The 16,538-nt window shown below is 41.6% G+C and overlaps 1 protein-coding gene across 2 annotated transcripts in view; it reads left to right on the top strand.

Annotated features, from left to right (window-relative positions):
- Positions 1-2,505: 2,505 nt before the first annotated feature.
- The window catches only part of STK32A (serine/threonine kinase 32A), a 400,893-nt gene continuing 386,860 nt past the window's right edge, over positions 2,506-16,538 (top strand). The window contains exons 1-2 of one of the 2 annotated variants that reach the window (XM_073650647.1): positions 2,506-2,641; positions 9,531-9,693. In XM_073650647.1, coding sequence (XP_073506748.1) covers positions 9,642-9,693 — 52 coding nt within the window. In that variant the 5' untranslated portion in view covers positions 2,506-2,641; positions 9,531-9,641. Of the gene's footprint in view, positions 2,642-9,530; positions 9,694-16,538 lie in introns of those variants that run through there. The other variant, XM_073650646.1, reaches the window with a different exon arrangement.

A 16,538-nucleotide genomic window follows, 5' to 3' on the forward strand; every position in this document is an offset into this window, starting at 1 on the left:
TAATTATTTTTCTTCAGTCTACAAGAACATAGACCTGCACAAAGCTGGAATGGGCTACAAAATCATAAGTAAGATGCTGGGTGAGAAGGAGACAACTGTTGGTGCGATAGTAAGAAAATGTAAGAAATACAAAATGAATGTGAATCGACATTGATCTGGGGCACCATGAGAAATCTCACCTTGTGGGGAATCCTTGATCATGAGGAAGGTGAGAGATCAGCCAAAACCTACACGAGGGGAACTTGTTAATGATCTCCGGGCTGCTGGGACCACAGTCACCAAGAAAACCATTGGTGACACATTACGCCTTAAAGGTTTAAAATCCTGCAGTGCCCGCAAGGTCCCCCTGCTCAAGAAGGCACATGTGCTGGCCCATCTGAAGTTTGCTAATGAACACCTGGATGATTCTGTCAGTTATTATGAGAAGGTGCTGTGGTCAGATGAGATAAAAATTGAGCTCTTTGGCATTAACTCAACTCGCCGTGTTTGGAGGAAGAGAAATACTGCCTATGACCCAAAGATCACCATCCCCACTGTCAAGCATGGAGGTGGAAACATTATGTTTTGGGGGTGTTTTTCTGCTAAGGGCACAGGACTACTTCACCGCATTAATGGGAGAATGGATGGAGCCATGTACCGTAAAATCCTGAGTGACAACCTCCTTCCCTCCTCCAGGACATTAAAAATGGGTCATGGCTGGGCCTTCCAGCAAGACAATGACCCAAAACATACAGCCAAGGCAACAAAGGAGTGGCTCAAAAAGAAGCATATTAAGGTCATGGAGTGGCCTAGCCAGTCTCCAGACCTTAATCCCATAGAAAACTTATGGAGGGAGTTGAAGCTCCGAGTTACCAAGTGACAGCCTCAAAATCTGAATGATTTAGAGATGATCTGCAAAGAGGAGTGGACCAAAATTCCTCCTGACATGTGCGCAACCCTCATCATCAACTACAAAAAACGTCTGACTGTTGTGCTTGCCAACAAGGGTTTTGCCACCATGTATTAAGTGTTGTTTGCCAGAGGAATCAAATACTTATTTCTCACTGTAGAATAATAATACATTTATTGAATTTATACAATGTGATTTTCTTGATTTTTTGGGGGGATACTCTATCTCTCAATGTTAAAATGAACCTACCCTTAAAATTATAGACTGTTCATGTCTTTGTCAGTGGGCAAACTAACAAAAACAGCAAGGGATCAAATACTTATTTCCCCCACTGTATATACAGTATATAGTGTGTGTCTATATATCTCTAAAATATATCTAAAATATGTTTGTTCATATATAGTGTATATACCTCTTTTTGATGCATATATAGTACTGTAATTTTAATGTTGCCATTAGGGTCCAATTGTAAGCACAGTTTATGTCTAATTTGTTAATTTAACATTAGGATCTATTCACACTTTGTTTCTACAGTGCGTCCGGTGGGTCCTGCCTGAATCCCCTATGGAGCCATAGATAGCAATGACAGGCATGGCGTTCAAATGAGCTCCCTTTGTGATTATTTTCTGAAAATGTATGTCTGTTTTGACAGCCACAGAAGGGTGGACACTTTTAGAAACAAAACACAAACTGAGACTTTAAGGAAAAAAAACGATGGTAATTTTCAGAAAATTGCTGTACTATTCCAAGCTATCTGGTTTTTGATGCAGAAGAATCCACAGAAAAAATCATGCATGTGAACAGACGCTAAAGGGGTTTTCTAAGATGATAAAAAAAAATTAGCATGAAATGATAAACCCCCCTCAGCTCCAGCACCGATGCTCTGGTGGTCTCTACCAGTCTTAGCACGGCTGCAGTGATCTTGTGGCTGCACCGTCTGTTATAGCTGAAAAGTGATTAATGACCAGCAGGGACACCGGAGCATTGGCACTGAAGCCAGAGACGATTTAGCAGGGTAGTTAGGGGGACATGCCTTTTTTATCGCTTTTTATTCTGCTGTTGGTGAGGTAGGATGTACAGAAAGATCCCAATTCTGCTAATGTATTCTATTCTTTGACTGTTAGTGTTGTTAGTGGAGTATGTCAGGATTGGGGCCCCACTTTGAATTTCACCCAAGGCCTCAATTTGTCTAAAACAGGCCCTGAGTGTATTATATGGTAAAATAAATGGTGTCATTCAAAACTGCTGGTTGTCTGGCAAAAAATAATCTCTCCATGGGAAAACAAAAGTCACGGCTGAATAAAAAACGAACGTGCAAAAATGAAAAATCTCCAGGTTGGGTGTTACTGAAAGACTTTTTGCTTGTATAGTGTTTAGTAAAGTCCTCATTTACTTCTGTGTATATATATATTACTTCTGTGTATATATATATATATATATATATATATATATATATATATATATATATATATATATATATATATATATATATATATATATATAAATATAAACTTTGCTAGCTTTTATTCTGTATTGATGCTACCAGCAGTGGCCTCTAGATGGCAGCAAAGTCCTCCATCTGCAGTGAGCATAGTAAGGTCCCAGGGACTTCCCTCAGCAATGAACTTGTGCTGATGAGAAGGAGCCTGTGTGACTGGCATCCAGTGTCCCTCTGTTACCTCCCCCAGCATCTTCTTGGCAGTCACCTGTCTTCCAGCCTCACATTCTCCTTCATCCTCACTGGGAAGCAAGGTAAGGCTCTTCTTCTTCCACTTACATGCGCTACACTTTGATAAGTGTTTAAACTGTTTTTGTTCTCACTTATCTTAGTAGTAATAATGATAGGTATGTTAGTATTACTAATGATATTACTGTTATTATTGGAAAAGTTTGTGTTTTTGGACATTTACTTATGGCCACTCAATATAATGAGAAGTGAATGTAGTATGTCTTTGTTCCATACTAGTAATGTCATTCTAGTTCTCTCTTCTGCACAACCCAATATGAACCAGCATCTGACGAAGTTTATTTCATGTTGCCCTCTGTATTGTATGGGTGTGAATATCACTCCTTTGTGTGTTTCTTATTGAGAAGTACTCTATTGTATAACGTTATGCCATAGCTGAGGCTGCTACTATATTATCACATTCATGCAATTCCTATGTCATCTTTTGTGCTTCTCCATGGCATTTGTTGAGCGCAGTTCGCATTAAAATCTCATAAAAGTTTCATGGATGTGCATGTATTCCTATGAAGAAGCAACAGTTGCACTGTGGTGTGTGTGTGGTCCAGGGCTGACTGATGAATGAGAATGCAGTAAATTTTCCTGCAGCGAGATATTACCGTAAATTGTGAAAAATGATAACCTCAGCTACGTATGTACTTTACGGTATTATTATTATTATTATTGTAAGAATATGAAATTATCCTTTGTACAATGATTTTTGGCGATGCCTGTATTGGGCCATGTGATCGAAAGCTAACTAATTCATAGGTTACTATTAGTGATATAGTAAGGTTATACCGAGGATGTACTAGATTAGGTTTCATTAAAATGTATCCAGCAGGAAAATGTTAATGTCAGTACAGCGTATAATAAAATGTCTCATGTTTTGGCAGAGCGTTTTATCGTCGGACATAGATCAGAATTCATCTGCTGAATTAGTAAAGATGTAAACCAGACGATTATACGGCCTGTAAAATGTGTGCGGTCCAATAATTCAACAGGACTGGATTGTAAACTACTGGACTGTACAGTTCCCACACTGTTGCTTGATTATTTGGCCACAGACCATTTATACAACATCCTGTGCTGCTTTAAGAAAATATGATCTGGATGTGTAGTTTTTTGTGGCAATAGTTTAAAATAAGAATGCATAGATGGGTGTACTTGATAATTTTCATGTCGTTTTTTTTTTTTTTAGGGAAGAAGTTCTAGAGTTCTAGATACTTGCCTAAGGACTATTTAAAAAATGTCCTCATCGGGATCACCACCAGCTTGATTTCTTTTTTATTTTATATATATATATATATACACACACACACACACATATATATATATACACATAACACAGTGCCATGTAAAAGATTGGGCCCAGATATATATTGTCTTTTTTTTTAAAATTACAAAAATGAAAATGGGCGGATGCAAAATTTAGGCACCCTTGGAGATTTGTCTGCTCAGCTAACTTTGACCAAGGTTCTAGACCTTAATTAGCTTGTTAGGGTTATGGATTGTTCACTATCATCGTTAGGAAAGGAGAGGTGATGCAAGTTTCCCAGCTTTATAAAAACCCAGCCTACCCTAACCTTGTGCCAAAAAACAGCAGCCACAAATTCTTCTTAAAAAAAAAAAAAAAAAAAAAACCAGACAATGTGAACTGAGGTCTAAGATGGCAGACATACAAGAAACAGAGGCATGTTCACACTAGCAAAAAAGAAGCAAGACAAAAATATATCTCATACCCTACCATAATTATATATAAATGTAAAGCAAAATTGCATAATAAATATAGGGTACTTAGTGAACTATTTTTGATCAAAAAAAGTATACAAGCCGTCCCACCAGCGGCAAGGTGACCCTAAATTGGGACGGTACCTATACTGCCTATATTAAAAACCTTACTGTATATCAAAGTTGAAGTAATGCATATAAAAGGGTAGACAAATAGGACCGGGTCCCAACTCCAGACCACCTAGGCTCGTGGTAAGCTACATATATACCAATCAGCTCAACAAAGGGCATGCCACACCCTTAAATTGCACAGAATGCAAACAAGTCAAAAAACCAGACAATGTGAACTGAGGTCTAAGATGGCAGACATACAAGAAACAGAGGCATGTTCACACTAGCAAAAAAGAAGCAAGACAAAAATATATCTCATACCCTACCATAATTATATATAAATGTAAAGCAAAATTGCATAATAAATATAGGGTACTTAGTGAACTATTTTTGATCAAAAAAAGTATACAAGCCGTCCCACCAGCGGCAAGGTGACCCTAAATTGGGACGGTACCTATACTGCCTATATTAAAAACCTTACTGTATATCAAAGTTGAAGTAATGCATATAAAAGGGTAGACAAATAGGACCGGGTCCCAACTCCAGACCACCTAGGCTCGTGGTAAGCTACATATATACCAATCAGCTCAACAAAGGGCATGCCACACCCTTAAATTGCACAGAATGCAAACAAGTCAAAAAACCAGACAATGTGAACTGAGGTCTAAGATGGCAGACATACAAGAAACAGAGGCATGTTCACACTAGCAAAAAAGAAGCAAGACAAAAATATATCTCATACCCTACCATAATTATATATAAATGTAAAGCAAAATTGCATAATAAATATAGGGTACTTAGTGAACTATTTTTGATCAAAAAAAGTATACAAGCCGTCCCACCAGCGGCAAGGTGACCCTAAATTGGGACGGTACCTATACTGCCTATATTAAAAACCTTACTGTATATCAAAGTTGAAGTAATGCATATAAAAGGGTAGACAAATAGGACCGGGTCCCAACTCCAGACCACCTAGGCTCGTGGTAAGCTACATATATACCAATCAGCTCAACAAAGGGCATGCCACACCCTTAAATTGCACAGAATGCAAACAAGTCAAAAAACCAGACAATGTGAACTGAGGTCTAAGATGGCAGACATACAAGAAACAGAGGCATGTTCACACTAGCAAAAAAGAAGCAAGACAAAAATATATCTCATACCCTACCATAATTATATATAAATGTAAAGCAAAATTGCATAATAAATATAGGGTACTTAGTGAACTATTTTTGATCAAAAAAAGTATACAAGCCGTCCCACCAGCGGCAAGGTGACCCTAAATTGGGACGGTACCTATACTGCCTATATTAAAAACCTTACTGTATATCAAAGTTGAAGTAATGCATATAAAAGGGTAGACAAATAGGACCGGGTCCCAACTCCAGACCACCTAGGCTCGTGGTAAGCTACATATATACCAATCAGCTCAACAAAGGGCATGCCACACCCTTAAATTGCACAGAATGCAAACAAGTCAAAAAACCAGACAATGTGAACTGAGGTCTAAGATGGCAGACATACAAGAAACAGAGGCATGTTCACACTAGCAAAAAAGAAGCAAGACAAAAATATATCTCATACCCTACCATAATTATATATAAATGTAAAGCAAAATTGCATAATAAATATAGGGTACTTAGTGAACTATTTTTGATCAAAAAAAGTATACAAGCCGTCCCACCAGCGGCAAGGTGACCCTAAATTGGGACGGTACCTATACTGCCTATATTAAAAACCTTACTGTATATCAAAGTTGAAGTAATGCATATAAAAGGGTAGACAAATAGGACCGGGTCCCAACTCCAGACCACCTAGGCTCGTGGTAAGCTACATATATACCAATCAGCTCAACAAAGGGCATGCCACACCCTTAAATTGCACAGAATGCAAACAAGTCAAAAAACCAGACAATGTGAACTGAGGTCTAAGATGGCAGACATACAAGAAACAGAGGCATGTTCACACTAGCAAAAAAGAAGCAAGACAAAAATATATCTCATACCCTACCATAATTATATATAAATGTAAAGCAAAATTGCATAATAAATATAGGGTACTTAGTGAACTATTTTTGATCAAAAAAAGTATACAAGCCGTCCCACCAGCGGCAAGGTGACCCTAAATTGGGACGGTACCTATACTGCCTATATTAAAAACCTTACTGTATATCAAAGTTGAAGTAATGCATATAAAAGGGTAGACAAATAGGACCGGGTCCCAACTCCAGACCACCTAGGCTCGTGGTAAGCTACATATATACCAATCAGCTCAACAAAGGGCATGCCACACCCTTAAATTGCACAGAATGCAAACAAGTCAAAAAACCAGACAATGTGAACTGAAGTCTAAGATGGCAGACATACAAGAAACAGAGGCATGTTCACACTAGCAAAAAAGAAGCAAGACAAAAATATATCTCATACCCTACCATAATTATATATAAATGTAAAGCAAAATTGCATAATAAATATAGGGTACTTAGTGAACTATTTTTGATCAAAAAAAGTATACAAGCCGTCCCACCAGCGGCAAGGTGACCCTAAATTGGGACGGTACCTATACTGCCTATATTAAAAACCTTACTGTATATCAAAGTTGAAGTAATGCATATAAAAGGGTAGACAAATAGGACCGGGTCCCAACTCCAGACCACCTAGGCTCGTGGTAAGCTACATATATACCAATCAGCTCAACAAAGGGCATGCCACACCCTTAAATTGCACAGAATGCAAACAAGTCAAAAAACCAGACAATGTGAACTGAGGTCTAAGATGGCAGACATACAAGAAACAGAGGCATGTTCACACTAGCAAAAAAGAAGCAAGACAAAAATATATCTCATACCCTACCATAATTATATATAAATGTAAAGCAAAATTGCATAATAAATATAGGGTACTTAGTGAACTATTTTTGATCAAAAAAAGTATACAAGCCGTCCCACCAGCGGCAAGGTGACCCTAAATTGGGACGGTACCTATACTGCCTATATTAAAAACCTTACTGTATATCAAAGTTGAAGTAATGCATATAAAAGGGTAGACAAATAGGACCGGGTCCCAACTCCAGACCACCTAGGCTCGTGGTAAGCTACATATATACCAATCAGCTCAACAAAGGGCATGCCACACCCTTAAATTGCACAGAATGCAAACAAGTCAAAAAACCAGACAATGTGAACTGAGGTCTAAGATGGCAGACATACAAGAAACAGAGGCATGTTCACACTAGCAAAAAAGAAGCAAGACAAAAATATATCTCATACCCTACCATAATTATATATAAATGTAAAGCAAAATTGCATAATAAATATAGGGTACTTAGTGAACTATTTTTGATCAAAAAAAGTATACAAGCCGTCCCACCAGCGGCAAGGTGACCCTAAATTGGGACGGTACCTATACTGCCTATATTAAAAACCTTACTGTATATCAAAGTTGAAGTAATGCATATAAAAGGGTAGACAAATAGGACCGGGTCCCAACTCCAGACCACCTAGGCTCGTGGTAAGCTACATATATACCAATCAGCTCAACAAAGGGCATGCCACACCCTTAAATTGCACAGAATGCAAACAAGTCAAAAAAAAAAAAAAAAAAAAAAAAAAAAAAGAAGAGAAGGCTATAAGAAGATAGCAAAGTGTTTTCAAGTTGTTCTTTCGAAATGTAATTAAGAAATGACAGTCAACAGGAACAGTAGACATCAAGATAAGGTCTGGAAAGCCAAGCAAAATTTCAGTCAGAGCTGCTTGTAGGATTGCTAGAGAGGCAAATCAGAATCCCCCGCTTGACTGCAAAAGACCTTCAGAAAGATTTAGCAGACTCTGGAGTTGTTGTACATTGTTCTACTGTTCAGAGACAACTACATTGCAATTGCACAAATATGGCCTTCATTGGAAGAGTCATCAGAAGAAAACCTCTCCTGCGTCCTCACCATAAAATTCAGTGTCAGAAGTATTCAAAAGAACATATAAGCAAACCTGATGCATTTAGGAAGCAAGTCCTGTGGACCGATGAGGTAAAAATATAACTTTTTGGCCACAATGATCAAAGGCATGTGTGGAGAAAAAAGGGCACAGAATTTCAGGAAAAGAACATCTCCCCAACCATTAAGCATGGAGGTGGATCAATCATGCTTTGGGTTTGTATTGCAGCCAATGGCACTGGGACCATTTCACGGGTAGAGGGGATAATGGATTCAATGAAATTTCAACAAATTCTTTGTGCATAACACGATCTGTAAAAAAGCTGAAGTTGAAAGGAGGATGGCTTCTACAAATGGATAATGATCCTAAACCTGCATCAAAATCCACAATAGACTACCTCAAAAGGCGCAAGCTTAAGGTTTTACAATGGCCCTCACAGTCCCCTGATCTGAACATCATTGAAAATCTGCAGCTATACCTCAAAATAGCAGTGCATGCAAGACGACCCAGGAATCTCACAGAAATGGAAGAATTTTCCAAGGTAGAATGGATGAAAATCCCTCAACAAGAATTGAAAAACTCTTGGCTGGTTACAAAAAGCGTTTACAAGCTGTGATACTTTCAAAAGAGGGTGCTACTAGATAATAACTATGCAGGGTGCCCAAACTTTTGAATTGGTCATTTTCCTTTTTGTAATTTTTAAAATGTAAAAGATGAAAATATATATAAATATTTTGCCAAAAATACAAATTAAATGTGTCATCGTTAACTTTAGCCCTTTTAGAGATAATTTCATCTTCAACTTGCTAAACTGTTTACAAAAACAGTCATTTTGACCAGAGGTGCCCAAACTTTTACATGCCACTGTAGTAGACACAGTATATATAATATTGCAACGCTCAATAGTACAAGAATATAAGTATCATCTTACCTGGATACAGTATCTTTTATTAAGAAATGTTCTTTTTGTTATCCTAGTTTTGTTATTCTGTTTAAATGGGAACTGGACTTTCAACTAACGTTGCATAAATCAGTAGTACAAGCGAATATAACAAATTTTGTAATATAACTTATAGAATTTAGCTTTTTTTCTCCACTTATAAGACATTGGGCAATCACAGGATGTTAAATGTTTCTTCTTTATACAGGATGAACAAGAAATGTAATTGGTCTTCCTGCTAGATGTAGACAACTGATAATCAGCCCTGCGAACATTATGAGGATGTAACTACAAGACTTGAATACTCACATTGGTTACGATGGGAGCCAATAACTCAAGTAAAACCCCTGTGTGTGACAACAACGAGGAAGGTGAGGGAAGCTTGGCTGTATTACTCTTTCGTCTACCATGGTAGTTTGAATATTTTTTGTGTGTGGAATGAATAGAGAATATAGATTTCAAGAGTTACTGGCTTATACCTTGATCTTAACAGTTAAATAAGTTGCTGTAAATTCCCATGCCACTATTAGGACTTCAGACTGTGTGCTTACAATACTCAGAATTTAGGCTATGTGCACATGTTACATTTTTGATGCGCTTTTTTCCACACGGATTTGGTATCCCATGGACATGTATCGCATAGCCTGGAAAAAGAACCTTAAATACAGTGGGACATGGTAATGACTGCCCTCAGCCCAACCCTTTGGAATAAAAGACACAATTTGCTGTCATCGATGGAGTGTAAAGTTCTAGAAATGATCCAGGAAAGATACTTAGCATGTTACCTGACCTTGTTGCGTCCCTGCCTTCTGTAGCTCAGCTATCAGAAAAGGGAAAAAGCCTTGGGCATTGCTTCAGGCTTAGCCATTTCTACTTCCCCTTTGGATTTCACTGCAAATCTGCTGCAAAATCCTTATGTGTTATATGTCACCTACAAAAAAGCCCAAAGGTTTTTTTTAAACAGCCAGCGTATTCTAAAATAAAGAAAAAAAAATTATATTAAGGGTGATAGACAGCAGTCCCGTATATTGGTTATTGTTTGCTGCCGAGTACTGCACTGTGTCCTCCATTCATTTGAATGCGGTGCCCATTTACTTGAATTTGAGATCAGTGCCGTACTCAGCAGCAACCAATAAGCAATGTGCAAGACTGCCGTATACATCGTTTACATCAGAAGCGAAATTCACTGCAGGTAGTGAATGTTCACCTACTGAAACTCCCACCCCCTTTGTAGTGCTGTCCCGATCTCCCGAACAGGGTTGGACTGGCCCACCAGAGGACCTGGCTTCTCCTTCAGGAGAGTTCATAGTGCAAACCTTGCAGCTGCTATGGGGCTCTTAAGTGGGGGAGAAAGGTGGGCCCTTAGAATCAAGTCCTCTGGTGGGCCCAATGTTCTTCAGTCTGACACTGCTCCCGATGGTCTCCTTGAGGAAGAGTGGTGTGGTATGGACCTACCTATGTCCACCGCTGATCTCCCAATCTCCTTAAGGAAGCAAGATCGGTGGTGAACACAAGCAGTATTATGGAGGAGCAGCGGGTGATCAGGAGAGAATTTTTTTTTGTATTGTGGGTATAGTTATAAGCAAAACAATCTCAAATCTCGTCAAAGGGAATTTGTCACCCAAAAATAAATAAATAAATATAGTTTTACACATGTGCAGCAGTCTTCTAGATAGAAAGGTGGTTCTAAAGCTGTGATCAGTGATGGCCAGACACAGTGAGTATGCTGGAATCATGCCCACTTCTCCTTGACTGACATAGTGGAGTGTGAGCAGAGTAAAATGTCAGTCAAGTAGCGGTCGGCTTGACTACAGTGCACTTAGAGTATAGTTATTGCCATCCCAATGACTGGAAGCAGCTGCAGGGAGAATATAACTTCATTTTCTCCATGCAGCTGCACTTCCATTTAATATGCTGCACATATATTTAAAGCAATATTTACCTGCAAATTACCACCATGGCTGAAGGTAAATGCTGTTGTTTTTTTTTTTTTTTTTGCTAACAGGTTCCCTTCAATGTTGCTTACTATGTATACCACAAATGTGGCTTGGTTTCTTGCACTTTGAAGCTTATTATCCAGTTTCTATATTAGAAAATGGAAAATGATATGTGAATATAATTGTATGCACCCATTTGCATGAACTCTTGGATTTTTCATCTGTTAAACAGAGAAGTCCAGATCCCGTTTTTGTGCAAGATGATTTATCATAAAATCTGTTGTTCACATAAATCTACACAGCTCAAATTCTACTTCCTATTATACTTTAGCGGCATTTCTTCTCTGATTTGTTAAGGACTTTTTGTTAAAAGGTAAAGGTCTTCCAGCTACGTATGATGACATTTGCTTGGTGTAACTTTCCACCATCAACATGTTTTTGTTATCTGCTTTAGGAAAGACCTGAGGACACAAGAGCAGAGAAAGGTGTAATTACACACACGATGGAGGTTTAATTGTACATTTTTAAAAGTCACAGCATAAATATCTAAGTGATATTCCTGTGTGACATAAAAATTAGATTTGCTCTTTAGCTCACTGCCGAATTTACATCTGCAAAGCCTGTAGGCATAACATGCTGTCCGTAAACATTCTGATCAGTCAGTAAAGATATTACAATAGCCAGTGCTTCATGGCAAGTGCAGTAAGGCTGTATTTGCATCCTATATGTCGTATGCAGCATGTTTGGAGTACTTCTTTATATAACTGTACTAAAAATGCTACAAAAAGGGTCAATAGCAAAGAAATGCTACTGTGTATATATATATATATATATATATATATATATATATATATATATATTGTAATGCAGCGACTTGCTGGCATTACGGTAATGGTCCAGGATGTGTTTTACCTGACCATGTACCTTCCCCCTCGGGTGACTGGTCACATGACTGTGACATAGCACAGGTCCTGCGCGCACAGAATGTCTGTCTGATCACATGACTGTGACATCAGCAAGGTCATGTCAGTGTGTGTGTGTGTGTGCACGGGATGCATATATAAACCCTGCTTGATGGGAGACAGGTGTGTTCTGTGAGAGAGGCGTAAGGCCTGTTCCCGTGTGTGTGGGACACCGACCGTGTGAGGCCTAGTGAGGCCGAGTGAAGCCTGGCAGCCCGAAAGGCCGAGACTGGATCCTGTGAGTGGATGCTAGTGGCCTTGGAAGGCAGAGGCTTGATGAAGAGTCCTGAAAGGCAAAGCCTGGATCCTGTGTGGATGTCAGTGGCCTTTGAGGGAACGACGGCTAGAGACCCCCACCTGGGAAGCCGCAAAGCCACAGTGGTGGCGGAGTAATGGACTGAGACAGCTAAACCCGGCAAAGGTAATACACTACGTTATATGGACATTGCTATGGACATTGCTATATGATTACCTTGCTGAAGGCTGTACCTGGAGCAAGTGGGCCTGTGTGTCACTTGGCTCATGAATATTGTATATATGTGTGTCGGCGTGCCACTGAGTTGGACCCGGTCATATGCGGTTTATGAAGTAATAAACTGCAGCATTGTGGAAAAAACGGAAAGACATTGCACGTGTGCATTGATTGTCGCAGCGAAGCGAGTATCCCCCATTATGATGTCTAGCGCTGCCTTACATATGGTGGAGAATGCGGGCAACTGCAGCCCGGTTGCTAGCGGCAACGACAGTCTGGTTGCTTGAGGCAACTGCAGCCCGGTTGCTAGGGGCAACGGCACAGGACGAGTGTGGATTAAAGCATCTGGCTGCAACTTGGTGGGGTTGCGAAGATTGGCGTCGCACTCAAACCTGGTTTGCTGTGGCTCGGCGGGGCTCACGAAGTTTAAAGCATCTGGCTGCAACTCGGCGGGGTTGCGAAGGTTGCCGTCGCACTCAAATCCGGTTTTGCTGTGGCTCGGCGGGAGAGCGGTGTGTGAATAGTGTCCTGAGGAAATGCAGGAGCAGATAAAAATGGCTGTGAAAGGAGCATCAACTGAGTCTGAAGCTATTGAGCGATTAGAGCGATTAAAGTGCCTGTTAAAACCGGAGCAGGTATTTGAGAAACGTCTACTGGACATGAAACTGGACATGGTGCAGGAACCACAGGAGCTGTGGGCACCATATGGAATGGCGGCAGTGGACCATTCTATGAACTCTCCGGGGGTGCTAGTGTTGTCCCAGAGTGCCCGGGGAGGTGGTAAGAGCTGTTGTGAACTGAGTCCTAAGACTATTATTGATTTTTCTTGTAAAAATTCCCCTGCCGGTGTGGTTGTTAAAAAGGGGGCGGAGTCTAAAAAAGGGGCGGTTGTTCAAAACAGCGTGGAGGATAGAAAATCAAAAAAAATAACTGGTGGTGGGTTGGTACCTCCTAAAAATGACAATGTGACCATTGATAACGGGGTAGCTCCAGTAGAAGGGGGTGACGTCAAAGTGGGAGGTGACCTGTTAGTCCACAACACCATGGGGAGTGACACAGACCCCGTAGCTGATGGTGACACTGCGAAAGTAGAAGGAGAGGTCAGTCAGGAGGGGCTAGGCGAGGTGAGAAAGTCCCCATCTCGTAGGCGGCGCAAGGGCCACAAAAAGGTTGCTCCTGTAGACTTGGCTGAAAATGAAAATAAAGAGAATGTAGTACTGTGTGCCTTTGCTTCAAGTGTGGATCCTCCATTAGAGGTAGAAGAGGAGGTGACGTTGCCAGTAGCAACCTCCGGTACGGTACCGAGTCAGAAGGATCTGACAGCCCTGAAAGAGGAGGCGGCCAGTCGTAACCAAGAGCTGGAGCCTATCGGCCAGCAGGGTCAGAGTGACGTGCAGCAACTATGTGAAAACCTGGGGAACGTGTCCTCAGACCAGTTGAACCTGGAGTCTGAACAGCAGAAAATACACCAGCTTATGAGGAACTGGCAGCGAGATGTGGAGCAAAGCCACGCGGAAATTAACCAGTGGAAGGAAATGTTCTACGGAATTAAGGAGGACCGCCGCAAAATCAAGGAGGAGGTTTTTCAATTAGAGATTGACAAAGCGGTGTGTGAAGATGAGTTATGCGAGGTGAAAGATCGCTTCTCCCTGGTACAGTTAGAGCTGTCTGCCCTCAAAGAGGTGCTGCAGCATGAAGTTGCTGGGCGTGAACAAAACCTAGAACGACTGCGCGAACAGTTCCACCAGAAACTGTGTGACTCCAAGAAGGAGTGCGATGAAAAGTTCGGTAAGGAACTGCAACAACGTAGGAGAGATTATGAGGATCTCCTCAAGGTTAAAGTAAAACTAGAGGAGGATAAGGCGGGTGCAGAGCATGTGCGCCAAGTGGTTGAGACCACCCTGCAGGACACCCGTGATGAAAATGGTAATCTCCGCAGGAAGACCCTAGGTCTGGAAGCTCAGGTGAAGGAGCTACAGATGTTCTGTGATACTCTCCAGAGGGCGGTATCGTGCCTTAAGGAAACAGTCAGCAAGATGGAAGCTGAGCGGAAAAAGATGGAGGAGTTTATCGGAGAAGCCACAGACCAGGGCCAGGAGTTGGCCGCTGGTGATGGGAGGTATGAAGCAGATACCTCCTCGAGTGATGTGAGCTCGGATGATTCGGTGGATGTAGGAGCCAAGATCAAGGAGCTTAAGGAGTCGCTACAAACCCATTGGAAGCAGAAAGAGCTTCAGAGACTGGCCGCTGAGAGGCGAGTGGCGGAGCTAGAGGAAGAAGTTTCCGGGCTCAAAAGTCGCCTGACAAAGTATCACTCAGTGAACGAGGCCTTCTTGGAGAAGGAAAAGGGCGAACACGTTGCACTCACTCCCTTATACCAAGAGAGGGTGGACCTGAGGAGAGCTAAGAGAGTGTTAACCACAGATAAATATGAGATGGAAGTGGTCAAGACGAAAATTCGTGAATTTGTAGCTGTGAGTCAGCTCAGGGGAAGCATACAGGGTGAAGAAGCTGGAGGTCAGTTGTCCCTGAAACCTGAGCTGGTTGATCGTCTGGAAACCACTGGTGAGACCGAAACGTCTCGGTACAAGTGCCTCGTAGATATACCCGAGGATTTAAGGGAAGAATGCACCAGTGAGTCCGTGCATGAGGAGTTTAAGAAGGCCGTGGGAGCCTGTAAGGTGTACTTGACCTCAGAAGCTAAACAGCTGGTGGTCCTGTCCACGACCGAAGTCACAGTGAAGAGGGTGGCTATCCTAAGTGACATGCACTGGCGATGTATTCGCACGAAGCGGTTTCTCCGGTTGAAGACGGAACAAGCCGTTAGACAACTGGAGTTGATGAGGAAAGCTCACAGCATGCGTGAAGAGGTCATCCGGGTGCCTCATGTTCTGGTGAGGAAGCTCGTTGGGAGAAATGGTCGAGCCATGCAGATGATGGTCAAGAAGTCTGGTGTGGTGAAAGTAAGCAGTCCACGTGATCGTCAGGACTGGATACCAGACTAAGACGGCATGGTATCATTCTCCGCTGTAGGAACAGAAGAAAGCCTGGGATATATGCGCATGCTGTTGGAGTACCGAGTGACCTACCTGCAAGAGGTAGAACAGTTGAATCTCGCTAGACTGTGAGTGGATAGACAGCATCATCTGAGTAGCAGAAGATGGCAGCCGTCTAGAAATTATGAGACCAGACAGAGAAAGGGCCCCCTAAATAACAGAACAGCTATAGCTGGAGTTAGGGACCTTTCAAGATGTCCTGAGAGTAGTGGGCGTGGGTTTAGAGGTAGTGAGACCTCCAGTAACTCAGGTTTGAGCAGCCCATACAAACGACCCAATAGAGGACGGGACATTACGGAGTCGAACCGGACCTTAGATACCAGGGCATGTGAGTCACACCGCTGTATGACTGACCGCTGGGAGCGGAGGAGACCTGACAAGGTTACGACTGACCGCTGGGAGCGGGGGAGATCTGACAAGATTATGACCGCTGGGAGCGGGGGAGACCTGACAAGGTTACAACTGACCGCTGGGAGCGGGGGAGCTCTGACAAGGTTACGACCCGGAAAAGTGACCTGACGAAGTCAGTGACAGTGACAAATGGTAGGTCCCTAAGGAATTGGCTAATGTCGTTGACTAATGTTCCAGGGGCTGAGTAGCACAATTGTAAAGTACATGGTCTCTATGTGAGCTGGGGGTTATAGTGATTGTGTATATTATGTGTTCAACCCCACAAGTTTGAACAGAGGGGGGAGATATGTAATGCAGTGACTTGCTGGCATTACGGTAATGGTCCAGGATGTGTTTTACCTGACCATGTACCTTCCCCCTCAGGTGACTGGTCACATG

Source organism: Phyllobates terribilis, unplaced genomic scaffold (genome assembly GCF_046119375.1).
Source record: "Phyllobates terribilis strain yellow unplaced genomic scaffold, ASM4611937v1 Scaffold_11__3_contigs__length_659146591, whole genome shotgun sequence".
Lineage (NCBI taxonomy): Eukaryota > Metazoa > Chordata > Amphibia > Anura > Dendrobatidae > Phyllobates > Phyllobates terribilis.